Source organism: Carya illinoinensis, chromosome 3 (genome assembly GCF_018687715.1).
Source record: "Carya illinoinensis cultivar Pawnee chromosome 3, C.illinoinensisPawnee_v1, whole genome shotgun sequence".
Classification (NCBI taxonomy): domain Eukaryota; kingdom Viridiplantae; phylum Streptophyta; class Magnoliopsida; order Fagales; family Juglandaceae; genus Carya; species Carya illinoinensis.
This window is the reverse complement of record NC_056754.1, coordinates 54,488,195-54,516,101: the sequence shown is the minus strand read 5'-3', so window position 1 is coordinate 54,516,101 and position 27,907 is coordinate 54,488,195. Positions and strand designations below refer to the sequence as shown.

The 27,907-nt window shown below is 37.4% G+C and overlaps 2 protein-coding genes and 1 non-coding gene across 4 annotated transcripts; all 3 read right to left on the bottom strand.

Annotated features, from left to right (window-relative positions):
* Positions 1–4,478: 4,478 nt before the first annotated feature.
* LOC122305384 (60S ribosomal protein L23) lies at positions 4,479–23,416 on the bottom strand. 2 transcript variants are annotated; one of them, XM_043117881.1, is made up of 5 exons: positions 23,411–23,416; positions 7,427–7,456; positions 7,056–7,340; positions 5,211–5,252; positions 4,479–4,770 (listed from the first exon to the last, which is right to left on the bottom strand). In XM_043117881.1, the coding sequence occupies exons 2-5, from the start codon at positions 7,437–7,439 to the stop codon at positions 4,688–4,690; spliced, it is 423 nt and encodes a 140-aa protein (XP_042973815.1). In that variant the 5' UTR covers positions 7,440–7,456; positions 23,411–23,416; the 3' UTR covers positions 4,479–4,687. The 2 variants fall into 2 exon arrangements, with proteins under 2 accessions (XP_042973815.1, XP_042973814.1); XM_043117880.1 differs by lacking the exon at positions 23,411–23,416 and having other exon boundaries at positions 7,427–7,593.
* Positions 6,342–6,484, bottom strand: LOC122305965. Its single transcript, XR_006241390.1, has one exon. It is a non-coding gene; the product is annotated as a small nucleolar RNA snoR137 (small nucleolar RNA).
* LOC122305382 (MDIS1-interacting receptor like kinase 2-like) lies at positions 23,412–27,623 on the bottom strand. Its single transcript, XM_043117878.1, has 2 exons — positions 24,041–27,623; positions 23,412–23,916 (listed from the first exon to the last, which is right to left on the bottom strand). Exons 1-2 carry the CDS (start codon positions 27,318–27,320, stop codon positions 23,522–23,524), a joined length of 3,675 nt encoding a protein of 1,224 aa, XP_042973812.1. The 5' UTR covers positions 27,321–27,623; the 3' UTR covers positions 23,412–23,521.
* Positions 27,624–27,907: the final 284 nt, after the last annotated feature.

The following is a 27,907-nucleotide window of genomic DNA, read 5'->3' as shown; positions in this document are numbered from 1 at the left end:
ATCATCCCATCATCTTCAATGAAACCTTGCGTATATGCCTCAAAAATGGCCTAAAAAACAATGGAAGGCCTGAGGACCGTTCATTGATTATTTTGAAAAAAAGGAAAAACAAAATCATCTGGAACCATCGTGTAAGGGATAGTCATTAGAGAAACCATCATCAAAGTTGAGAGAATAGCTGTGAAGATCATAGCTGTACTGTGCCTTGCTCCTTTGCAAACAAAAATTTTGCTTCCAAAGGGACTTGAACTTCCAAACCAACTGCCTCAAAAGACGAGATCCATGGCAACAATCCAACTGGTGCGCTCTTCTTTTGACACTCACAACAGTGATTGCAGACCCATCACATGAAATTCTCTTCCTCAACTTCACAAACTCAATCCCCCTTGACATTTTCATTTCTCTTGCTTCTTCCCCACCAAAAAACTGGGTGAAGCACCAAGATTATTATAGGCAAAAAGAGAACATGGAAGATTGTATTCTTTTTTCAACTGTCAATTATCAGTAGTAGGTATCGCATATTAATACATTTCACTCTCATTTGAGGGACTGAGAATCATTAGCATCATTAACTTCAACAGTCCATCCAATCCAACTTGGGTTTCTTTCCTACACATATCTAGTCAGAAAGGGTCCCAGCAGCTTTGGAGAGTGTCGAAGATTTGCATCAAAGTGATGTAACGCCATTAGTGGAGCTTTGAGAGCACTTTATAGAATGGATAGCATTCACAAAAAGTTGTTACTCTTCTTGTCGTCTGTTACCTTCCGTCTATTTTACTCAAAGATTCGGGTTCAACTTTCCCAGAAGCGTCACAAAAAAGAAAAAGTAGGACAAATACATATTTATTAGGTCTTTTCTTACGTAAATCTTCACGTTCACACGATGAGAATCCCGCCGTCCATGCCTAAATGCCTCAAAGAACTGCCTGCTCAAACATGTCATTCACTTTTTTTTTTTCTTTAACTTTTTGGATTCTTCGTTGCGAGAATGATCACGCTTGTTGATTGAACTGGCCCACTTAAAAAATATGCAAAGAGAAGATCGGCATGAGAGAGAGAGAGAGATCAAAGTACGTGGCATAGGAGCAAGAGAAAGTAGAGGTGAATTTTACACACAAAATCCTATGATGGCGAATAAATCGAGCACCTATTATACCTATCAAACATGGAGCAAATCACGACTGTAAATGAACGGATCCGAGGAGAGTTAAATCAGTAAATAGGCTTTCCCTTTAACATAACAGAAATCTTTCCCAAAAACACAAGAAAAAAGTTATTTACTCATCATATCCTGAATCTGTCTGTCTATCTATCTATCTATCTTTTACATGATTTTTGAAGCATCTCCTTTACTTGTATTGGTCGGTCGCATCATCCCTTTCCAATTCATAGATTTGAAAATAACAATGATAACTTTATTTAAAACTTGCCAGTTTGAAAGCATAAAGGTCCACCTCTTGAGTTCTAGCTTCCAAGTTTTACAATAATAATAAAAAAAAAAAGGTTCTAGGGAGATCTAAAGGTTTTCGTCAGAATAAATTTAAATGGGATCATCATGGGCAGACTGGAGACGAAATGATTAAAAAGCTCTAAATACTTGCCGATCGTTCTCTATCTCTATCAACTGCGTCTAAACTTGTCAGCCATCTCTTTTCCTCACTTCTAAGTCCTATGACATTAGACAACTTAAAATTTGCATTGATCAGTGAGTTATATTGGTGTTTACTGTTGAAATTAATTTCTACGCATTAGAATGCAAAATTTCATGTAAGTGTTTTGCAAAAAGGTAAATCCCAGTAAAAAAAATTAACCTTTTCATAACAGGTTTTTTTTTTTTTTAAATGACTTGTACGAGACTTGTGCACACTAGACATTAGACATGTATCTAAACATTACTCTTCACCATTATCATCCTCTTTAGTGCAATATTCATTATTCATCCCAACATTAGCATATGGGAAATCCAGTTTGGTGGAGCAATTGCTGAGATTCTACTTGGAGAGTTGGACTCATGTTCTCTATAAAACTGTTAAAGAGTAGATTTCTTTTTCCTCTTTTCTTGCCATAGCTATAAATTTCCCACTAGGGTTTTCTACTTTAGGGACTGTTTTGGCCTCTGTTGGAGGGTATACCTACCTCAGGCTACCAACATGTTGGTTCCACAATTTTATTAGGCATATTGAATGATGTATTGAGAATGCGTACATCATGATAACTGGTTAGAAAATTCCCCGTCCATCTGCTTTTATCTCGGGGTGAACAGCCACTTGGGTTCTCGAATAACACCTTAATTGAAGAGAATTGGCCAAATTAGGCTCATTGCTCTTATCTTCTTAGGTGCAAATTTCATACCTTGAATTTGGAATGCTTTCCCATTCACTGGAGCAACTGCTGCCGTCTATTTTCCGTTTTTCCTGTTGTTTGTCATAGATGTTACTTTTATCTTAATTGTTAATCCTTGAATTTGCAAAAGGAAGTGCTTCGTTTTAAGAAAGATTTTGGTTTTGATGAGGTGCGCGCTTGGTTGATAGCTTTTGTGATCTCACTCATTACAAACGCAACATTCAACATTAAAGTATCTTAATTTTCAAGATGTATACAGGATTGTAATTTCTGTGCAAAATGCTAAGGAAAAAACCTTTCAAGGGGCATGTGAAAGAATCCTTCATATTAGTTTATACAACTTGCTACTATTGCTTTCCCCTCGAGTTCTCTGTTTCGCTCTCAAAGTTAATGGGCATGTTAAGATCAATTCATTCTCCAAAAATTGAAGTCCTAGTCATTTTCTCATTGTGTTGGTGAAAATCGTAACACCATCTGATCAACACACAAAACTTGCTTAACTGAAGGGAATCAGCTAAGCAAAGCAAAAGATCAAGGAAGACTGTGGTTCAGGAATTTTAACAGCTTTAATCTTGCTCTCCTAGCAAAAAATGGGTGGAGAGTGCTACAATCCCTTGAATCTCTCCCTGCTCTTATTCTTAAACAGAAATATTTCCCAAAAGTCTCTATTCTGGATGCGAATATATTAAGGCCATCACTGGCCTGGAGGAGTATGCATGCTGGAAATCAACTTCTAAAAGAGGGGTTACAATGGATGATTGGCAACGGATAACAGGTGAAGATATGGGAGGACAGATGGCTCTCTCGACCTCATTTTCTTGCCCCACATACAAGGACTGATGCCACAGCTAATGTTAAGATGGTGGCTGATTTAATTTATCTAGATCTCAGGATGTGGAATGATATCATGCTCTCAAGTTTATTCTCTCAGCAAGAGGTGGAGACTATTAAAACAATCCCTATCAGTCTCGAAAATAGAGAGGATCGTGTGATCTGGGGAGGAACCATAAATGGCATATTCTCTGTGAACAGTGCCTACCATCTTCATAGAGAGATACAGTCTAATAACTTAAGGTTGGTACCCTAGCTGGCCTTGCTCCTAATGATTCATGGAAAATCCTGTGGAAATTGCAGGTTCCAAATAGGGTGAGGATGTTCCTATGAAGAGCTTGTAATGAGGTTTTACCTACTTTTTCTAACCTGTTCAAAAGGAAAATCAGAGAGGATAACATGTGTCCAGGAGTTGTAATGCAGCTCAAGATGTCTGGAATCAAGCCAGTAGACCAGTACAGAAGCTTTCTCTGGCAGGTGTAACCTTTAAATCTATTTGGGAGCAAATGACAGACAGACTACCAAAGAGTGTGTTGGAGGAAGTAGGGATGATTGCAAGGCTTTTCTGGTCAAGAAGGAATGAATTCATGTTTGGTAAGGAGTTTAGACACCCTAACTCCATTGTTCAAAAAGCTAAAGATGATCTAGGATGTTTCAACACCATAAAGGCTAAGCAGAATGGTCCTAATGTTATAGCAACTGGGTGCTCTCTCAGCGCACAAAGATGGAAAAAACCTCCGGACGGGCATATAAAATGAATTGGGATGCTTCTGTCAATGAGACTATGGGTCTAATTGGTATTGGAGCAATTATTAGGAATTGTAATGGTTTGGTTCACGGGACCCTTAGAGCACGAAGGAACCTCAGAATTTCTCCCTTCACAGCAGAAGCATATGCTATGCTGTTGGCTGTATAATTCTGTAAAGAGACTGGTTTTCATGATATCATCTTTGAAGGTGATTCAATGCAGGTGGTGGAAAGGATGCAAAAAGTTCAAAAGGATTGGAGCCAAGCTGGTCTAATCATTGAATATACTAAAGAGGTGTTAAAATCATTTGCCTCTTGGAGGTTTTACTATGCAAGACCGAATTCTAATCTGGCAGCTCACTTGCTTGCCAAGGATGCTCTTTCCAGTGATATTGATCTCTATGATCTTGAGGAGTACCTGACTGTATTAGGCATGTAGTGTCTTTTGATTCTTTGTAAACTTGTGCTTGAGCAATGAAGTTATTTTGATTTCAAAAAAAAAAAAACACACACACACACACAAAACTTGCTTAACTGAAGGGAGGCAAATGCCAAGATGAAATCACCAACAACAATGCAAAGACTCTGCATGAATATTAGAATGGCGACCTAAATTGTAAACAAAATTTGAACAGTTGCAACTATCTAACCATCATAGTTGTCCTAAAACACAGAATGATTATATAAGCCAAACAAAACTCCCAAAACAAGATTCAAAACCTACAATCACCGACAAATCATGAAACCAGTATCTTAGAATTCACTTTTAGACAATAGCATTGGCAGCACTCGCAATTCTTGGCCAGAGATCAGCACACTCTTTCCCAATTGGACCCGTGATAGCAGAACCTACAATAACCACAAGAGCAACCCCATCAAAATCATAACAAAAAAGAAGGGGGGAAAATGAGAGACCCCATAATTTACAGCTCAATGAGATTGCTGTCTGGACAACCAACACATAATATCAGACCCTCCCACCACGACAATTGTGCCTGGAAAAGCTTATCATCTTTTCTGCTAAATGTGAATAAGTCCTGCCTTACCACAAAATAAATAACTGAACTACATAAATAAAAAACAACCAATTCTTCTTTCTAAACACAGTGACAGACATAAACTTAAACACGCTTTTAGAGATGCAAGTTCCCCAGGATTAGCAGGTACTCATAACACCACCCAAGTTATTAAAAAAAAAAAAAATCTATGAGACGTGACTAAGATCAACGGATTCCCGATAAGCTTCAGGTTATAGCATTTCATAGAACAGATATAACAGATGATGATACCTTTCATTTCTCCCTTGGGATTCACAATGACCCCAGCATTATCTGCAAAAACCAAAAACAAGAACTCAGAAACTGAAGGTAGCTGGTTGTAAGAAGTGAATGAATAAGCAAATATGTGACATCTACCAACCAAATGACAGAAAAAATGAATAAAAAGAGAGAGTATCTTAATTAGGATCACAATATTCACAATCTTTTGTCAAGACAGCCCAAGGCCAAGCTAAAAACTTGGTGATCCGTTCAAAATATTGCTTTCATTTAATCATACAAAAAACATTCATTCCCATCTTAAAGATCCCTAATATGTAAATCGGTCCAGTCCAATCTAAACATCCATAGGGATTGGACTGGACCGGTAGCTATTGGTTTGGTCGGTCCACTCGGTCTGGTCTAATTATTTTATTATTTTTTTCATCTTTTTTTTTTTCAAATAAATTAATTAAAAAAATTATTTAAATTACTAAATTAAAATTAAGTGAATTATTAATGTGGATTATGTAACTAACTCATTAAAAACATACCACTTACTAACTTAGACTTTACTCTTTAGTATGCATAATTATTAATAATGTCATACATTTTATATATGGTTAATGAATATCAAATAAATTTCATTGTACATAGATTATTCAGCTTGCTTGCAGCTTAGGTATTTAAAAAAAATTTACCTAATTATTTTAATTAAGTGTAAATAGATTATGTATGTATATATAATGTATTAACTATTTACATATAATGACATAAATTATTACATGATTTATAATTTATTATTAATTGATAGCATATATTATTTTATAGAAAATTACACCATTAACTTATATAATTACTATATAAAAATGATATATTAAATTATTAAAAATATTTTAAAAACATATATAGGGGTTTGGTCTGGTCCAAAATTTGTAGACCTCGAGACCGGACAGAATGCCATCGGTCCACATTTTGGGACCGAGACCAACCGGTCCAGTCCGAACCAAAAATTTCATTTTGGTCGGTTGTGTTTGTCCAGACCGAATTATTTACACTCCTAATCCCTAATTTCCCATCTATTTTGTAGAAAGGGTCACCCCGCTACATGAAGCGCTTCAACAAACAAAGCAATAGGAAAAGACATCAACCATTTCTAGAAATACAATTACCAGAAGACAGGTAGCACAATGCAAGAGATGAACATCGTACTGTTTAAAGCTGGTATTTTCTTTGATGTATGCTTCTAACAATGAATGACCAACTAGTTAATTGGGCACTCATCTTTTTCTTTATATTGAAGCAAATTAAAAAATGACCAATAGGCAAGCACAGCTGGATGAAGAACGTGAAAGGGGATAGAAAAATGAAAATAAAATACTAACTCAACCAAATGACAGAATCCTGAAAATAAAAAGCATGATAAACTCTAATAAAAGCAAGCACAAGTATGGTGAATGTTGCAATCTAAAGGCTCCACTGGGAGACCGCCCTTCATTGAAAAATAATCAGTGTCAACTACACAAATCCATAGAACCACAAATACAGAAACACCAGTGAATACAAAATCCCCATTCCACTCGAGTATAAATCAGCTGACTACGTCACATATTCTCCACAATCCACGGGAGCCCACAAAATACCATACAGAAAACAAAAATCCTAAGCTACTGTAATCTTCCAAACCAACTAAACCATGGCACATTTACAGCGCATATATATATTCTTGATCGGTCATTTTAAGCGTGTTTTTTTTTTCTAACGCTAGTTCTTAACAAACGTGACGGGGCTCCTCTAAAGACAAATATGCAACATAAGATCAGACATAATATCGAAAAAAAAAACTGGCGAGAAAAACGACGTCTTTCGGACGCTTACCTTCAAAGTACATGAAGACACCGTCCTTTCGGCGCCAGGGCTTCCGCTGGCGGACGATGACGGCGGGAAGGACCTTCTTTCTCAAGTCAGGTTTCCCCTTCTTGACGGTGGCCATGACCATGTCTCCCACGCAGGCGGAGGGCAGCCGATTCAACCTCCCTTTGATTCCCTTCACCGATATGATGTACAGGTTCTTCGCCCCCGTGTTGTCAGCACAGTTGACCGTGGCAGCCACCGGTAGACCCAGAGACATCCTGAACTTGTTCCCCGCAGATCCTCCCCTACCTGTAAAAAGTGGAAGAATGTTAGAAGTGAAAAGTACCATTTGGTTGATGAGAAAGTGCAGGAAAATGACAAACAGCGATACGAACCTCGCTTCGACATTGTCGATCGGTTGATCGCTTGCCTGCGCGTTGCGCTCGCTCTCACACACTTGCTTCCCCTTTGGAGAACGTGAATGGCGGGCTATATATGAGTGACGGCGGCTTGCTCTGCTGCTGTGGTTCTAGGGTTTGCGAGGGTTTAGGGGTGTTTGGATACACATTCTAATCTATCCCGCATTTCGGATTAATTGTTCTACATTTATTATTTTTCTTTGGGAGTAAAATACACGCTATTTATTATTAGAAAAATATTTGGTGTATAAGAAATTTTATATAATAAAATTTATATATTTATATAATCTAATGTGATTCATAATATTATAAAAAAATTTATTTTAAAATAAATATAAATCATTAGCCACGTCAATACATAGTCATTAAATAATAATTAGAATTCTGTTATATGCAGTCATTTTTATGTATTCTTTACGTATTTTAGTAATGTGATTAGTCAAAACAGTTATTTTGTACTAAAAATAAGTGATACAGCTAATCACATTAATAGAGTGTATAATGAATACATAAAAGTGACTGCTTATAAAATTTTTGTAATCATTATATTGAGTTGAGATTTTAAGGATTGGCTAAAGTAGTAATAGTTTTTATCTGCTATAAAGTATGAGTTTTAATTTTAAATATTTACAGTTTTAAAATGCATAAACATCTCATAATCATTTTTAAAAAATGAGTAAATATAAGATTCATATGATAAAAAATTAATTTTTAATTGTAAATTCCATTCTTTTTTAAAATAATTACGCAATACTTGCGTACTTTACGACTGTTCGTAGTATTACTTTTAATTTTAATTGTTTGCTCTCTTCATAGCTCTAAAGTTTATATCTTTGCAAATAATTTTTAGGAGTTATCACTTGGAGAGAATTTTTCCTAACATACAGTTACGAGCAAATTCTATGCAAATAGATTGAAATGGGTTGGCGAGATTTGCCAAGCAAAGTAGACGAACTGACCCAGTCTTGTTGATGTAGACTGAAGGGGATGCCTATTTGGTTTAGAGGTGATGGAAGCATGAGTGGTGAAGGGTCCATGAAACTAGAGATCTGTGTGGATAGCAAGGGCTAAGGTGAGATAAAAAATATGCCACTTTGATTTGGAGTAGAAAGTGGCTGCAAATACTTCATTGATGTACTAGACCAAGTGAGACTACACGACTCCTTATAACTTTTTATTTTATTGATAATTATATATAAGGCAGAAGATATTTTATCCATTTACATCAAACTCAAACTTCCTTCTTACGTAGGGGGAGTTTGATCTGATCCGATTGGGTTTGGACCAGACCCATTCGATCTAAAGTTTTTCTATCCTGGACCGGACCGAGCAGCTATAAGGATCGGGGCGGTCCAGTTGGTTCCGTTTGGTCTAACCTTGTTCCAAATGGGCTAATGGCTTCATCTTTATATCCCATCTTTTTTAGCCTAACGGTAAAAACTCACTAACAGTTTATCTAATTTTAAATCAAAAATATCAAAAAAGAACTTGAAAGAAAAATAAAAATTAGTATAAAAGAAAAATTGTCTATATACAATAAATTTGAATAAAATATTTTACTACAAAAAAATAAAAAATTTTCTATATCCATCCAAATAATTTAAACAATATTATCAATCATAGTATTTAATATTTATCATATAACAAACTAGCAACTTAGTTCCAATTTGCACCAAGAAGCTCATATAATATATATGAGTATAAATTAATACTATTAGTCTGTTAGTATATAATACTAGTTATTAACTTATTTACTATAACTAATAAATTAATAATACACTATTACACTAATACTAATACTATAACTATATTAACTAATAATTATACTAGTAGTATCCTATATGTTAGTGATAAATTGGTAATACTATATTAAATAATAGTAATACTCTTATTACTAATAATCTATGTAGTTATAGTGATTTAATACTAACATATTAAGTTAACTACACTAATACTATTATAAATTTATACATATATTATAATTTATACTATAACTCTTATAATATGTTAATATGTTACTATATACTAGTACTATATATTATAGTTATATATTAAAGAATATAATAATACATTGATACTAAATATATGTAGTTATAGACTTATAGTGATTTAGTTATTATGATTAGTATTAGACTATTAGTATAGCTATATATTAATAATATTAATTGTTAACGACGTGTTTCGTGTGCCTTTGAGCTCGCTGGATCCTCGGCGACTCAGGTTTTCAACCTGTTCTTGCACACAGGGAAACACTCCAGGGTCCGGTGACCGGAGGGGGGTTGGCCATATAGAACCTCCAATACTTAAGTTAGTTAGGGATTTTTAAAGGAAGAAGATTTCTTGGAGAGTCTAGTGAGTTTGAACCCCTTACCCAGCACTTGGGGCTGCTTTTATATCTGCCCCTGGGGTCAGCAACACATGCCCTACAACTGAACGAGGGAACTCCTCTTGACAGAGCTCATTTAATGCAGCGTGACTCCTTGGCATGGATAATTAACATAGCATGGCCATTGGGATGGGGAGTTGCCCGAACATAGAATCCCATCAAGGTGGCGTGTTCTTCTTACCACGTTGGGGAAATGGATGGTCTGATGTTCTCTGCATGTTGGCGGACCCAACCAATCAACTAGGCCTATGCCATATCGGGTCGAGGGCTACCCTAATGGGCCGTCAAAGGGTCAAGTAGGCTTCAACCTTATCCTAGTCAGAGTGTCACCATAAATTGGGTTGGGCTTGCACCTTCAGGAAAAAATCCTCCCAACATTAGTTATAGTGAATTAGTGATTTAGTATAACTATATTCTACATTACTATATTAGAGACTAGAGTATTATTATTAATATAAATATTAGTATTAGTTATACCTATATAGCCTATATTAGAATTTAGACTAATTAGTACAACTATATCGTATAGCTATATATTAGTGTTAATTATAGTGACTAGTATAACTATATAATAGTATTAATAGTAGACTATTAGTATAACTAGATATTAGTATTACTTATAATGATTTAGTATAACTATAATTATAGTCTATATCATACTATTAGTATTATTATTATTTTTTTATACCATATTAGACTATTAGTAATAGTATATAATTATAAATATTAGTATTAGTTAATAATTATATAATTAATTTATACAATTATTTATATAAATAATAATATTTTTTTAATTTATTTTTCATTCGGTCTGGTCTTAAGTGAAAAACCCTTAAACTGGCACTGGACTTAATGAGTTCAATTCTATAAAAATTAGACTAGACTGGACCGGACCATCCAAAAATGGCTAGTCTGGTTGGTTTCTCTGATACGGACCAGTCGAATCTCATCCTATTCTTGCATACGTGCTCCTCTAGAAGCACACACACTAAAATAAGAGGTAAAAATTTATTGGTGCATATTTAATCAAACGGGTGATTTTCTCACCAACTACCGATCCCATAAATGTGAGATGACTACATATTTGATGCTTTGAGAGGAGTTAGGAACAACAAATGACCATGCTGAGGCCATCCTATGCAGGCAATATAACAAATGACTGAAAATATGGTGGAGATTTGTCGGTCAATTCGCTAATTAATTTTTACCCGAGCTTGAATGGAAGGAAGAGCGATTTTCCTCACGATTTAGGTGTGATTTCTCAAGACCGTCATTCCTTAACCATATAAGAATAAAACCTAATAACCCAAAGGATAATCGAATAGGGTAATAATATCCTTACACCTCATTTAATACTAGGGGTGGGCAGCGGGGCCCCGGAACCCGCTGCCCCGCCCCGTTCGCCCCGCCCCCGCATAGGGCGGGCGGGGCGCCCCGCACCGTTAGGGCCAGGGCGGGGGGGCCCCGGCCCGTATCCCAACCCCCAGCGGAGGCGGGGGACGGAAACGGACCCCCCCCGGTCCGTGTTTCCCCCGCCCCGCATCTATATATATAATATAAATATATAATATATTATATATATTATATATATATAAGTTATATAAGAGAAACGGCGCCGTTTTGTAGTGGACAAAACGGCGCCGTTTCTCTAAATACCCTAACCCATAACCCAACCCCCCCCCCCCCCCCCGATCCCCTGATTCCCCTCCCCTCCCCTCCCCTCGGGCCCTCCCTTCCCCTCCCGAGTCCCTTCACGGCTTCACCCCCTTCGGCGTTCCATTCGGTGTTCCCTCCTCCCACCGGCAACCAGTCCGGCCGCCGCACGTATTCCATCATCCCTCTCTCTCGCACGACGCACGAGGCCGGACGCAAGCCGCACGCCGCACGGTAACATTTCTCCTCCCCTTTTGATTTTCTCCGTTTGGTTATTATTTTTTATTTTTTTTTTAGTTTTGATCGGAGATTGGAGGTAGGATGGGGTTGAATCGGAGATGGAGGATGGGATTGTTTGGATTGTGTGCTGTGGATGTCTTCGGATTGTGTGAAAATTTTGGATTGCCGATTGAATGCTCTGTTATTTTTTTTGTTTTTGTTAATTGCATTGTGATTCGGACCCCTAAATTGATTTAGGGGTTTCATGATTGAAACCCCTAAATCAATTTAGGGGTTAGGGTTTCGGATTGGGGTTCCAATCCGAAACCCTAATTTTGATTTAGGGGTTGAAACCTAAATCAATTTAGGGTTTCGGATTGGAACCCCAATCCCCAACCCTAACCCCTAAATTGAATTAGGGGTTGAAACCCCTATCAATTTAGGGTTTCGGATTGGAACCCCAATCCGAAACCCTAATTTGATTTAGGGGTTGAAACCTAAATCAAATTAGGGTTTCGGATTGGGGTTCCAATCCGAAACCCTAATTTGATTTAGGGGTTTCAACCCCTAAATCAAAATTATTGGACAAAAATTCTATCAGAGTTGCATTTTTATCAGATTTGAAAAGTTTTAAATGTATTTTAAAGTTGTTACTTGTCTCTAATTAAATGTATCCCAAATCCGAAACCCTAATTAAATGTCTCTAATTTTAAAAATTCTATCCCAAATCCGAAACCCTAATTTGATTTAGGGGTTGAAACCCCTAAATCAAAATTAGGGTTTCGGATTGGAACCCCAATCCGAAACCCTAATTTTGAATTAGGGGTTGAAACCCCTATCAATTTAGGGTTTCGGATTGGGGTTCAAATCCGAAACCCTAATTTGATTTAGGGGTTGAAACCCCTAAATCATCACGTTTTGGATGCTTGTCTCTGTCTCCCATACCTAATTTGAGTTGTTACTTGTTATGAATGTTGCTTTTATTTTTATATTTTTTAGACGTTGGAATGGAGATAAATGATTGGACAAAAATTAAGAGATGAAAATATTATAATATTTAAAATAAATTTTCTTATTAAAGTGAAAATTTAATAAGATAGTTTTTTTAGTAAGATAGTAAATTTCGAAAAAATATATATTTTTCTGTCATAAATTATTATTTCTTTTGTCATGTGGTAAATAAACTATTTTTTTTAACATATATCTCATTTTCAAATTTTTTAAACATCTTTCAAGATTTTAAAAAATTAAAAGATATACCAATATACTAATATTAATGTCAGTAACTATTAAGAAATGAATTTTATAAAATTAAATATATGAAAAGTAAAAATGAGATACCCTAAATAATATAATGCCTATTAAAAAATGTATTTTAAAGTGGCCTATTAAAATAATGCCTATTTTAAAGTGGCCTATTAAAATAATGCCTATTAACATGGCCTATTAAAATAATGCCTATTAAAAATATGAAGCATCTCTCTTCGACTCTTCCTAATCAAATTATTTGGAATTGCTTATATGAGGTGTAAAAACTTATTATAGTGTAGCCATTCATATTATCATCATTATATATAAAAAGTACTTAATACATCAATAATAGTTATGAATGTAGTTTTTGCTGATTGTGTTGAATTGTACTTTGAATTTTTTTTTTTTTTTTGTTGGAAAATCAGGAATGTCTTCGGATTTCAGTGATAGCTCGCCTTCCCCAGCCAACACCCCTACCCCAGAAACTAACCCTACTCCTACCCCTATAACGAGTACACCTTGCCCTGCTCCGAAGCCCACACAGGGCAAGAAACCTGTATCTATAGTTTGGCAACACTTTACCAAACTAGAGGGTGGGGACCCCAACAACCCACAAGCTAAATGTAATCACTGTGGGAAAATGTATGGATGTCACTATAAGAAACATGCTACATCCCAGCTGAAGGTCCATCTAGAGGAACAATGCAAGAAGAGTCCAATATTAAAATCCTTAGTAGAGAAGGGCCAATCTAGACTAGATATTAAAATGGCTGATGGGAGTAGTGGGGCCGGAGGGCCAACATTGAAGGGGTATACGAAGTATAACCCCGATGAGTGTAGAAGGAAGTTAGCTCGTATGATTATCATGGACGAGCTGCCTTTTCAGTTTGTGGAGGGTAAAGGGTTCCAAGAATTTGTCCAAGAGTTGGAACCCAGATTTGTACTTCCTTCTCGTCACACCGTGGCAAAGGATATTAAGAAGATGTACCTTCGTGATAAAGATGTTTTGAGGGGCCAACTCGCGGGTTTGGTAGTTTGCCTCACTACCGATACTTGGACTTCTATCCAAAATATGAATTACATGTCGTTGACTGTGCATTTTGTTGATGCTGATTGGGTTCTGCACAAAAAGATTATTAAATTTTGTCAAATAACTGATCATAAGGGTGAGACGATTGGGAAGGCATTGGAGGCCGCAATAAAGGAGTGGGGGTTGGAAAAGGTTTTGTCTGTGTCAGTTGATAATGCGTCATCTAATGATGTCGCATTGGGATATCTAAAGAATTATCTTAAAGATGCAAATAAGACATTCTTGGGTGGTGAATACTTGCATGTTAGATGTGCTGCACATATTTTGAATTTAATTGTGACTGAGGGGTTGAAAGATGTTGATGACTCGGTTGCCCGAGTTAGAATGGCTGTGAAATGGGTGAGGTCTTCTCCTTCAAGATTGGAGAAATTCAAAGTTGCTGCAAAGGCTGCGGGCATAACATCGAAAAAGGGTCTTTGTACTGATGTTCCTACCAGATGGAACTCAACCTTCTTGATGTTGGAGGCGGCCCAGGAATATAAGGCAGCCTTTCAATTATTGGGTGATGAAGACATCCAATATGTCAAATACTTTGATGAGCACGGGGGATCACGAAAGCCTAATGATGATGACTGGGTGGTAGTTTCTACTTTCGTTGATTTTCTTGGATTATTTTATGATGTCACGTTGAATATATCTGGTTCTTTGTACCCTACATCCCATGGGTTTTGTCAACAAATATGTAGGGTAAAAGAAGAATTAGAAGATATGCGTAGGGGTTCCAATGAAAGGATGAGGGGGATGGCAAATTCCATGATGCTAAAATATGACAAGTATTGGGGAGATTTGACTAGAATGAATATTTTCTTATATGTGGCTGTTATTCTTGATCCCCGTCTGAAAGTTTCAGGCTTGTTATATGGGTTGGGACTTGTTCACGATCAGGTATGGACTGACATTATTGGTGAATTGGCCCGAGATACCCTGAAAAAATTGTATGACGAGTTTATGGCAATTAAGGGTGGTACTACATCGAAGACACATACACCGACCCCAACTCCTTCTACAGACATCGTGACCGGGCCTCCTACAAAGAAGCGCAGAATGCCGTGGACTAAGACCCTCGCACAGAATCCCACACTAGTCCAACAATCTACGGAGGTCGTTTCTGAGTTAGACAACTATTTGTCAGCGGATATGGTCCAAGATGATGATGATCATTGGGATATATTAGGATGGTGGAAGAATGCCTCAAAGAAATATCCCATCATTTCTGAGATTGCCCGCTGTATTTTGGCCATCCCTATTAGCACCGTTGCCTCAGAGTCAGCCTTTAGTACCGGAGGTCGTATATTGGATCCTTTCCGTAGTTCATTGTCTCCTACAACTGTAGAGGCATTGATATGCACACAGAGTTGGACGATAGGAAAGGATATTCATGTTCCGGATATTTTAGATTTTAAGGAGACCGATGAGGGTGGTGATCAGTCTGGATTTGGACCACCTGGTAATTATTTTTTATTTTATTATTTTAATTTTTTTATATTCATTTCCATTTCATCGTTATTAATTTTAATATTAATTTTTGTAGTAACACATGAGACGTCTAGCACCTCTGCAACATAAAAATGTGTTCAAGCCCGGGCCGCCCCAACTGTCACACCTCTTGACTCAAAGACAAGCCACAGCTGACAAGCCTCTTTAGAATGATCAATTTTTAATGATTTGTAAAAATTTTGTATTCAATAATTTGTAATGTTGATACAATGTCCTTTGGACACTTTTATGTTTGTAATTTTGTAATTGTTTAGCCTTTCAATTTTGTAATAGCTTAGTTATTATTATTAGTTTATTACGTATTAAACTCTTAGACATAACATTTTTTTTTTCTTTTAAATTTCGAAAATTTTTTTTTTTCTTTTTTACTTATAATTTTATGGGCCCAAAATGGCCCATTGCTGAGATTTCTGGGCCCAAAATGGCCTAGAAATTGCGTCTGGGCCATTTTCGGCCCAGAAATTGCCTCTGGGCCCAAGGCCCAGAAGGGGGGTGCGGGGGGCCGGACGGACTGGCCCCCCACCCGTACCCCGTCATGCGGGACAGGGTACCCCGCCCCCGCACACCGGAGGCGGGGGACGGAGTGGATTTTTCTCATCCGCCCCATGCGGGGGCGGGGGGCGGGGGGGGCTACCCCGCACCGTATGGTGCGGGTAGCACCCCTATTTAATACTACTTTACTACTCAACTATTTTTTTTTTAATATCTTTTTTACCATTTGAATCTAGATTAAAAGTTTCATAATATGGCTTTCTTGCTTAATCTAGAAGAAAATAAATACAATCAACTAACGTAATCACGTAAATTAATTAAAAAGAAATTCAATTTTATAAAGATTTACTCAAAGAGTAATAGAATATCGATTTTTATAAAATTGAATTGATTTTTAATTAAATTACATGATTATGTTAGTTGATTAAATTTATTTTCTTCTAAATTATGCAAGAATGTCATGTTATGAAATTTTTAATTTAGATTAAAATAATTGAATAATAAAATAATAATAAAAGAGACAGAAGTGTATGATTAGCCCCCATCGAATAAGCTGAATCTAGATCACGTATGATATTTTCATCCTAATAATTCTACTTATCATTTTCATACACTACACATTATATTTATTTCACTTTTTTTTTTTTTCATTTTTTCAATAACAAATATGTGGTGTATAGATTATAAGTAGAAAAACTCAATTAGTTTAATAAAAATAAATAAAAAATAATATTTGAACTCTAATCACATTCAGATTTGGTTATGGCAGGCGAAGTGCATATGGTAAAAATTAGATTCTTTACATGAAACATTATGTAACAAAAATTCAAGTTTCAACCTATAAAATAAGTGAGGATTTCACATTAGGGTATTGAATATTTCTTCTCCCTGGATAGGTGTCACCTACTGTATACCTTCTTGTGTACTCGAGTTATATTTATTTTTATTAATACAATCATTTACTTATATAAAAAAAAAATTGATTATGTACGGAGTGAGAAAAAAAAAAAACCCATAGTGTTCTGCCTTGAAAAGATAATGCAATGTGGTTGGTGAATGGTTATAACATAACTTAGACGTTAATACATATTGGATGAGGTAGTATCCTAATACATGGTATGGTCGAGTCCTCAAGACCTTAACGTTAGGGGTCCAGAGTTCTTACCACTATAGCTCAACCTCGGGCTTAAAACAAAAAGGAAAAAAGCTCTTATTATATGTAAGGCATAAAGCTCAACGAAACTCAAATCCCAACTCACCCTCTAATCCCTCTGCTTTGTTTTTTAAGGATGATGAACTTGGTAATGATGACACGTTTGAACTTGGTAATGATGACAAGTTTTGTGCCACAAAACGCATGGGAGTCGTGACTCTGGATTATGATTTACCATTCGTAACGCCATGGTTAGTACATACGCCACTTCCTCTGCTATTTGGCCTGTGGTTGGTGGGAGACGTTGGTCTAGCTTATCCTTTAGAGGAAACTCTTCATTATCTGTGACTAATCTTGCCATTGTCGATTGGGATGATGACAAGGAAGCTAGGAGCTCCCTTGGGTGCCTTCCCATCATAACTTCTAATGCCACCACTCCAAAGCTATAAACGTCACATTTTTCAGTTATCTGCATTGTGAGTACAAGCTTTGCATATTCATAAAACAAAAATAAAAAGCGTGTTAATGAAACACTGTTACCACAACACTTATCAAAGAAATCAAAGATAAACTAGAAAGCAAGTACATTTGGCTACGGCATGAGAAAAACAATTCATAATATGATAAGAACTGTTTCCTTTGAAGAAACTCCTTTATTTATTTTATTTATTTTCTTTTTTAGGTAAGAAGAAATTTATTAAACCACGTAATTAGACATAGCCGTAGTATCCAAGAGAGAGAACACCTCATTACAAGCCAGGACCTTTGAAAGCTTTAAGATGAAATACTTTTTCTGTCCAAATGGGACACCTTGTTTGGATTCGAAAACATCTTAACTCATCTCATCTCATCTCACCATTACAACTTTTTTAAATTCACACACAAAATATAATAAACAATTCAACTTTTTCAAATCTCAAAATAATAATATTATTAAGAAAATGATATTCTAATAATATTTTATTCAATTTTTATCTTTAATCTAAAACCATCTCATCTCATCTTATATCTAATCCAAATCACACGAATGGAAAGAAAAAGTCAAAAGTCCTCAAATTTCCAACGAGGACTGGGAGAAGAAAAAGTCATTGGATACATGTGAAACTATCACAAAAGTCTTTGGATTCTGCAGCTGAAACATATTGGAAAATAGAAAGAAGGAAAAAAGTGGTATTATACTTGTTGCCTTAACCTCAAGGTCCATTAATCTCATCGAAAAAGCTACTCAGCCCCCGATTCTCTAACCGCATGCCACACTCCTGACGTGGCGAACCCGGTTCTCTAACCTACGTCGATTTAGTTGCCCACTTCTCTCAGGCTTCTCTCACTTGCCTCTTACCCTTCACTCCCCCAGGGCCAAGCTTCCCTCAGCCATCCTCTTCTCCCTCAGGCTCGAGCCTGCATCGTTCCTCCCCCCAGGGCCCATCTCTTCTCCGTCAGCCCATATTTTCTCCCTCAACCCGGTCTTACACTTCCCTCACCCATCACCCCGACGCCCCTCACCCCTGAAACCCTAGAAATGCTATTTATTGTCCTTAACGAAGACCCCATCTCCCTCACCCCCTTTAGTCCTGATCTGTCCCTTTCACCGAGCCCTCTTTGTAAGGATCTCGTGCTAACCCCAGCCATCTCTCTCACTCTCAAACTTCGAACGGTGGGTTGAGGTTCCCTTGCAAACTCCAGACATCGTAGACAAAACCAGATCCGCCAATCTCTCCATCGTAGACGTCAATAACTCAAGGTGAGCCCCTCTCCGTCTCAATCTCTCTCCCTATCTATGGATTTTGGTACTTTTATCCATCTCGGCTTGTGTTTCAATTCTTCAAGATAATCTATTGTATTGGTAGATTTTCTTCTTCCTTTTCCTTTTCCTTTTCTTTTATTTATTTATTTTATTTTATTTTATTTTATTTCTGTTTACCATTTTGGCTTTGAGGAATTGTGGGTGGTTTCATGATTTAAGCTTTGTCGTGATGGGGTTTTCTCTAAACCTCTGTGAAATTGTGTATTTGCTCTACACTTAAGAGAACTCTGGTATGTTATAGTCTCTCCAGTTTAAAATGAAGCAAACCAAATTGGCGAAGAAACCAAAGAGGATACAGCCATTTGAACCACTGCTTTTGCTCTTCCATCAAAGACCATTTTACTGCTTTTGCTCTCTTACCCATGCGCTCTCTCTCTAAGCCCTTCTCCGTTTCATCCCTGAGCCGCTGGACACATTTCCCTCACCCCCTTGAGCTGAAGAAATCGGCGTCAAAGGTTTGTTTTTTTTATCCAATTCATTTTAAAGTTTTACGTTTGAATGCTGCGTGTCTGTCTCTCAGAGTTTATGTATTTTTTTGTGGAGCCATACTTTAATGGGATTTACTTCTCAGTCGCACATGTTAAGGGCCTTTCCTTTAGAAATTAGGTTAAAGAGCCAACTTTTGGGAACTGCAAGTCTGTATCAGTGTTCCTTTCCTTTGTTCAAATTTAAGGAAGTTCTGAATTCCAATGTTAAGGGCCATGTATTGTTTCTATGGTACAATGCAGAAAAGCAAAATCCGATAGAAAACCCAAGTATTTACCTTTACTTTTACTCCAAATAACAAACCCAGGCGAATTAGGTTTTTACATCCATTGTAAATTACATTTTGTTTTTGTAAAAGCTCTCTGTTATGAACTATGTTAAGTGTTGAATGTAAAATAATTGCCAACTAGAAAGTTTGGAAATTTGCCAAAACCATTTGGATATCAGATATGTTTGTTTAGTTGTAGCTAATGGTTATGTGTGTTTTATTTGGTATTTTAGTAAATTAATTATATGCCTCTGCTTGGATGTATAAAACAATGGCTATACTGATCTCATTGTATGCTAGTTACTGCAGGATACCATATATTAATTTTTTAACTAGTTAAGCCTTATTAACCCGTTGAAAGATTGAGTGGACTAGATTATCATCATCATCAATAACATTATCATTTGTATATTGTCAATGAAAAGTATTTAATTTTAAGGTGGCCTGGATGTCTCTCTTCCTTTTGTTGGCTTATTAATTCAATTTTCAAAATGCTAATTTTAATTGATAGACACATATGCATGTTTTAACACTGTAAGCTTTGAATTGAGTATTGACTACATACAATGCTGATTTATTTAGAGGAAGGAAGATATTAGTAATTGTCCAAAACATATGTCTATATGTAAGATAGCCTAGAAGGAAGAAAGCCCCTTGTACTTTGCCTTCACTACATAGTGCTGATTTTGAGATCATGAAGGAAGATGTTAGAGATTGTCCAAAACAACATCTATATTTTACCTGAAATTTTCATGATTTTTTTGCTATTATATATAACCTGATTTTTTTGGGCTTAAAGTAGTCATTACGTTCGATATTGCTATGGCATCGAGTCAATCATCATCCTATATAGTTAATTGTGATGAAATTGAATCACCGAGTTGTTGGTGTGGTTTGAAATTGCCATTAAAGATCTCCCACACCCACAAAAATCTTGGAAGGAAATTTTATGCTTGTCTGAATTATTACACGGTAATTAACCTCTCCCTTTTTTGGATTGGATTGCTTTTGAATGCATGTACAAAATTTTTTGGAAATGGAACTTGAAATTCTTGAATTGTCTACGGGGAGAACCAATATGTCAATTCTTCATCTGGGAAGATATATTTCAATCAGTAGTACGTGATAATGTAAACAAGACAAGAGAGAATGAACTTCGGAAGAGGGAGAATGCTTTATTGTTGCGTGAATATGAAGCTAAAAAAGAAGAGGACAAACTAGTAGAGAGAGAGCAAATGCTTAACAAGCAAGAGGGCGAGTTTGGCAGAAGGATAGTAGAGAATAGGATTTGTCGTATTTTCTTGTATCTATTTTGGATTGTATCTCTTGTAATAGTTTGGTTCTAAATGTAGATGTGTCATGAAATGTTTTAGATGTAAATAACTTTATCTAAAACACTAACATGTATAATTATCACAGCTGATTATAATTTTTTTTTTGCATCTCTGGAAGTAAGGTGGGGCAAGATTTTTGGACAGATAAAATCAAGTTGCCATATGTTTAGTTGTGAATATCATTTGGTTTTGTACGGACTAAAATTGAGTGTTTTTAGTAGAAAAGCCTATTTATGAATTTGAGTTATACAAGCATATTATAATTTTAACTCATATTTGTGCCTAGTTTAAAGCACTCTGTTTATTTAGTGGGGGCTAGAGTGCCTCGGGTGTGAAATTACTACATTCTAACCATAAACCAGTTTTGTTCCACGCTACCTTTTTGTGTAAAAACTTTAATTTGTTGCTTTGCCCACCCAATGAGTGCTTTTGTCAACTCCGTAGCATTGAAACCCATTTGCAACACGTAATAAATAAGTCATTTTTTCATTGCATAACTTGCTACTATGTTGCATATATAACCAAAATTTACATTCACCCAAACATGGACCCCATCTCCCTCATTCTGCCATTATACATTGCATTAGCTGGACAACCCTTTTTTAATACAACAATCCAACAAACCTGTTATTATACAAAGAAGCTGCTCATTCCAGGTGGTATTAATATGGGACAAGTTAAGTTCATATGCAACATTCTTGCTACTTATTTGTAAGGAATGACCCAATTATGAATGAACTACCTGCTTTCAGAATGCTCCATTTCATATACTAATTTATTTACAAATATATTATCCATAGCCTCCTATACATCCATGTCCTAGTTACAAATAATTTATCCACTGCATATACAAATTCATTTACAAAAGTGATTCTCCTTTCAACTCCTCTGCCATAGCCTCCAAAATATAGCCAAAATACATACACATTCCAGGGAGCAATATGAGGATCAAAAAGCGTCAAGTACCAGTACCATCTGCAAATAGATCAACAAACTATTAAATGCAAATATCTTAATTTATTTAGTTCCTACACATATATAATAAACTTTCATAATTATTCACATTCATAACAAATTGTAATATAAAGCAATATGGAATGAGAAGTCCAGCTTCAAAATCCCAATAAATAAAATATCTGTTACTGTTGTGTGTTATGTTTCACTCCGTATGGGTCGGACGCCGAAATTCAGTGCATCATTCTTTCTCGTCATGATCATATAAGGTTGAGGCTATAGAAATATGAATTGCAAAAAGTCATAATTATTTTCGGCTCAACGAAATTATCTATTCCAGTTTTGGTGTAAGGGCCTATTATTGTTTATGCAATGAGTTGTTGTAATTGTAGGCCTTTTATTATACACGTGATCTACTTGTCTAAAACCCCTCATGTGCAGCATAACTGGAGGACAGAATTAATCAAGTGGGCTCTCCTGTACAACTTTCTCTTCTTCACTACTCCAATAAATGGCAGAGATTCTTGTTCTTATACGTGGCTATGACTGGAATTTACACTAAATTGATTCTCACGCAACCCAAAACGGAAGTTATGGCTTTTAAGCTGGTAGGCCTGGTTAGACAACTGATGCAACAATCAACAAATCAGTCAAGTAGAAAATGAAGGCTTTCACACAATAAAATATCTTGGACAAGATCATCTCGGCCGTGGCAATCATTCTCGTGTTCTTGTTAGGTAACATTGAAGATCAAAATGCATTTAAATGTTACTTAAACTTAGTGGCATTCATATAACAGCAACAACCCAAAAACCCCACAAAACACAGATCAAATAAACATCAAATCGCAGATCCATAAACACAAAAACGCTACAAAATGAGTAATGCTAGAAATGGAGAGATTGAAACGGAAAGAGAAAAATAAAAATCATTTTCTTTATTTTCTTACCCTTTTAAGGCAACAGACATTGGGTCAGCAGCTACAAACCAGCGGAGGATGAACTCAGAACAGAAAATATTCACGCTGCCGGAACAGAAAATACTCAGAACAGAAAATATTCACGGTGCCGGAATAGAAAATACTCAGAACAGGAAATACTCAGAACAAACCAGCTACAAACCAGTGGAAATGGTGCGGAACATCCGAAGCCGTACGAATATGATGAACCCGGAACAGAAAATATTCACGGTGCCGGACGGAGTGATGAACTCACAATGTTCCGGAGTGATGGAGCCACACGGGGTGGCCGAGTAGGGTGAGGCCGGCGAAAGGACACGATCTGGGGGAGTGGGTGGAGGACGGAAACTGGGGAAGGAAGAACTGAAGAAGAACGCGCGGGGGGCAGGGGGAAATTGAAATGAAACTTACGAACGAAGACACACGTTTTCAATAAAAAAAAAAATTAAAAGCCACGTAGGCAGGAGTGCGGAGGTTGGAAACAGTAGGGGGTTGGGTAGCATAACTCGCGAACCTAAACCACAGCTCACTCTTTAATGCCATTTCCCTTTTTTCGTTCAAGACTGGTAAGCTTGCTAATGGTGATAGTGTCAAAAGGATCTGAAATGCAAGCTTGTGTTCGACCTGACAATTCTTGTTCCACAAAACGCATGGGAGGCCTTGAATCTGGATTGTCACGCACACATAGTAAAGCTCTGGTCACTACAAACACTACAGCCTCTGCTATTTTGCCTGCTGGTGTTGGGAGTCGTTGGTCCAGCACATCCTTCAACAGAAATTCTGTGCTGTCTGAAAGTGATTGGGACGATGACAGTGAAGCTAGGAGCTCCCCTGGATGCCTTCCCATCATAACTTCTAATGCCACCACTCCAAAGCTATAAACATCACATTTATCCGTCACTCGCATGGTGAGAGCAAGCTCTGCACATCCATTACATAAAATTATCAACCTCTTGTTAAAAAAAACTGTCTCAATAGATGTTGTAGTTAATTAAGTAACTAAAATGAGCAGAACAAAAATGCAGATGTTAGATTGTTTGCTTACCTGGAGCCATGTAGCCAAAAGACCCGGCAGCTGTTGTCCAGCCAGTTGCATCTGGGTTTAGCAATCTTGCAATGCCAAAATCTGATAGCCTTGGTTCGAACTCTGACTCGAGTAATATGTTATTCACAGTTATGTCTCGGTGCACAATTGGTGGAGAGCAATCATGGTGCAGGTAAGAAACTGCATGAGCCACACCCTGCACAATTTTCACCCTTGTAACCCAATCAAGCTCCACTTTCCCATACAACACATTTCTTAAGCTGCCTCTCTCTACATATTCGTAAACCAAGTACATGCCCCCTCTAATGGAACAGAAACCGTAAAACTTGATGATATTCCGGTGCCTAACTTCAGTTAACATACGGATCTCGTTCTCAAAAGTCTGGCGACTGGCTGCCGGAATGTCACTGGAGTCTGACATGTTTAGCCTTTTAACTGCAACAATCTGACTGGTTGATAATGCTGCTTTGCATACGCTTCCAAATCCACCTTTTCCAATGCAGTACTTTTCACTGAAGTCCTCTGTGGCCTTCACAATATCCTGGAATGTGAATTTACCTTTTCTTTCCCATATCATACACTCCGCCTTCTCGTCAGAGTGTCCAACTCGGTTTTCTTCATGACTGCGTTTTATTTTCTGGTAACATTTTATGAATCCAGGAACAATGGTTGCAAGAAATAAGAGGCCACATACCGGAACGACGATTAAGAGAATTTTATTAGAATGCTTTTGCTTTTTGGAATCTGTATAACAAGGTTTCAGTCCTGCACTTCCACACAAGCCTGAGTTTCCAACATAAGCTTTTGTGGGTGCTTCTTTGAAAACTTTACTTGTTGGGATCTGACCTGCTAACTTATTGTAAGAAAAATCAATGGAGCGTAGACTAACCATGTTGGAGAATGATGCTGGGATTTTTCCTGACAGTTGGTTATGTGAAACATTAAGACTCTCCAATGATGAAAACTTCTCAAGGTTTTGAGGCATAGTTCCTGATAGTGAATTGTTGCTGAGGTCCAACATGTACTGCAATGAAGTCAAGCCACCAAGCTCGGGCGGTATTTCACCTGATAGGTTGTTGTTGCTCAGGTCCAAGCTCAATAATCCATCACAATTCCCAAGCTCTCTGGGTATGTTGCCAGTGAATTTGTTCTCAGACAAATCAAGTTCGTTAAGCTCACTCAAATTGCCAAGACTCCAAGGAATCTCTCCCGTCAAATCATTCCTGCTAAGATTGAGCCTGTATAGCAGGCTTAGATTTCCCAGTTCAATTGGAATTTCCCCGGACAAGTGGTTGGAATTCAGACTTAAAACTTGCAATTGAGTCAGCTTCGCAAGCTCAACTGGGATCTTTCCAGAAATTCTGTTTCTTCCCATCTGTAGATTGGTGAGGTTTACACATTCTCCCCACTCCGGTGAGAGTTGACCAACAAATTGATTGTCATTAATAGTGAGGAAATCAAGATTTGGATGAACTCCAAAGGCGTTTGTGATGTCTCCAGTGAATTGGTTCCCATCAAATCGGACTCTACGGAGTTTGGCACAATTCCTCAAGCACTCTGGCAATGATCCTGTGAAGTGGTTATAATCCACGGTAATATTCGCAAGAGCTAAACCACTACACAATTCAGATGGCAATTCTCCTGAGAAGCTGTTGTCTGAAAAGCTTACATAACTCAAACTAGGACTATACTTACCAAAGTCACTGGATATGCTGCCAGAGAAGTTATTGCCGAACACAGAGAATGATATTAAATTATTCAGTTGAGCAATGGTCTCTGGCAATTGCCCGCACAGTTGGTTAGTGTTGATATCAAGAGTAGTCAGCGACTTCATTTTTCCAATCTCCGGGGGAAGTGTGCCGCTAAAATGGTTATTGAAAAGTTGTAAGATTTTAAGCTCTGTGAGATTCCACAATGTTTGGGGAATTGGACCCCGGAATTGGTTTCCTGAAAGGTCTAACTCTATCAGATATTTCAAGTTTCCTATTTCAGGGGGAATTAATCCAGAGAGGCCATTATTATAGAGAAATAGATAATTGAGGTTTTTCAACAGGCCTATTTCTGCTGGAATGTTCCCGGTCAACTTGTTATTTTGGAGTTGCAATGAGATCAAATCAGTCCAGTTGGTGATTAAAGAAGGCGTAATATAACCAGAAAGTGAATTCTCTGAAAAACCCAAATCTGTAAGTTTGGTCAGATTAGACAGTGATAAAGGCAGGGCTCCGGTGAGACTATTACCTGCTAGTGCCATATAGGTAAGATTCGTACAAAGGCCTAGCTCATGAGGAATTGAAGAGCTCAAGAAATTTGTTCGAAGATCAAGCTTCTCAAGCTTCTTGAGTCGGCCTATAGACGATGGAATCTTCCCCTGGAACCAACTGTTGAACAATTCAAGAATTCGAAGTTCAGATATCAAACCAATCTCCTGAGGAATTGGACCGGCGAAATGGTTATTTCCCAGGCGAAGTTCTTGGAGCTTGGAAAGCTTAGAAATACTTGGCGACAATGGTCCTTGGAACTGATTATTAGTGAGATTGAAGTATTCAAGTTTATCCATTTTGGTAAATACGGATTCAGGTATCAGACCGGTCAGAGAATTAAGAGACAAGTCGAGGTATGTCAAGTTCCGGCAATGCGTTATGAACTCAGGGAATTCAGATTGGAGTGAATTGAGGAACAAGCTCAGGTGGGTCAAGGAAGGCATACTTGAAAATTTGGACGAGTCGAGAGACGAAAAGTAGTTTGCTCCAAGGTCTAAGTACCACACCTTTTGGAGATTGCTGAGTTGATTGGGGATGGTGCCATTCAGACTGTTGTTAAAAAGACAGAGATACTGAAGCTCCATTAACTGGCCTATCTCAGAAGGTATTTCGTCTTCAAAACTGTTGGTGCCCAAGTCCAGGTGAGTGAGCTTGGAGAGGTTTCCAATGGCTGGTGGTATTGATCCGCTAAAATTGTTGCTGTTGAGGTCCAAGCGGGTGAGATCGGGAAATGAACTGAAATCGAAATGGGCAAGTGTTCCTGTGAGGTTAGTTCCGGAGAGGTTTATCTCGGAGACTGTTCCGATGGTGTGGCAGGCAATGGCTGTCCAGTTGCAAAAGTTGTTGAGGTCGGATAGCGACCATGACGCTAGAGGAAGAGGAAGAGGAGGAGAAAGGCTGTTTTTCCATTTAATGAGAGCTTCTGCTTGGGTTCTTGGTGATGATGTGATCTTCAGTGGAAGCAAGCAAAGAATCAGAAAATGGAAGAGAACAAAGGGAGGTCTTTGAATGCTTTTCATGGTAAAGGTTTGTGTTGGGGAAAGGAAATTTTGAAGGGAATGGGAAATAGAAGAATGTCGTGCCGCTGGGGTTGGGTGGAGTTGACGACCCTGGAGGGTCTGCTACGGCTAAAAGGACCAGAAGGCAAGCTATTTTCTGAAGTCTGTGGGATGTCAAATCAAATTTTAAATGCTTGTGTAAAGTAATCCGAAAGTTCATGGAGAGGATCCTCGCATGGAGGAGTCCTTTTCCATGCTTCACTGCAAGTGCATGGAAAGAAGCAGCTGCATCGAACACGCGTAAATCCGATGAAAACTTGGAAACGCGTAAGATGTAGCTCCAAAGTTGAAAATGGTGAGCATCCACATCAGACACGCTCCCAAGCAACAAACCAACCGTATCGAACCATATGATATAATCCTCAATGTTAAGCATAATCATATGATTTATTTATTTATTTATTTTATAGTGAAAATTTGTTCATTCATTCATATGTGGATATTACAATCTTGACTTGAGAAATACAATTAAAATTCTAACATTTCAAACTTCCTAACACATATGATTGGCATGGTCTTGTCCAATACCTCTAGATAAAATGTTTGTG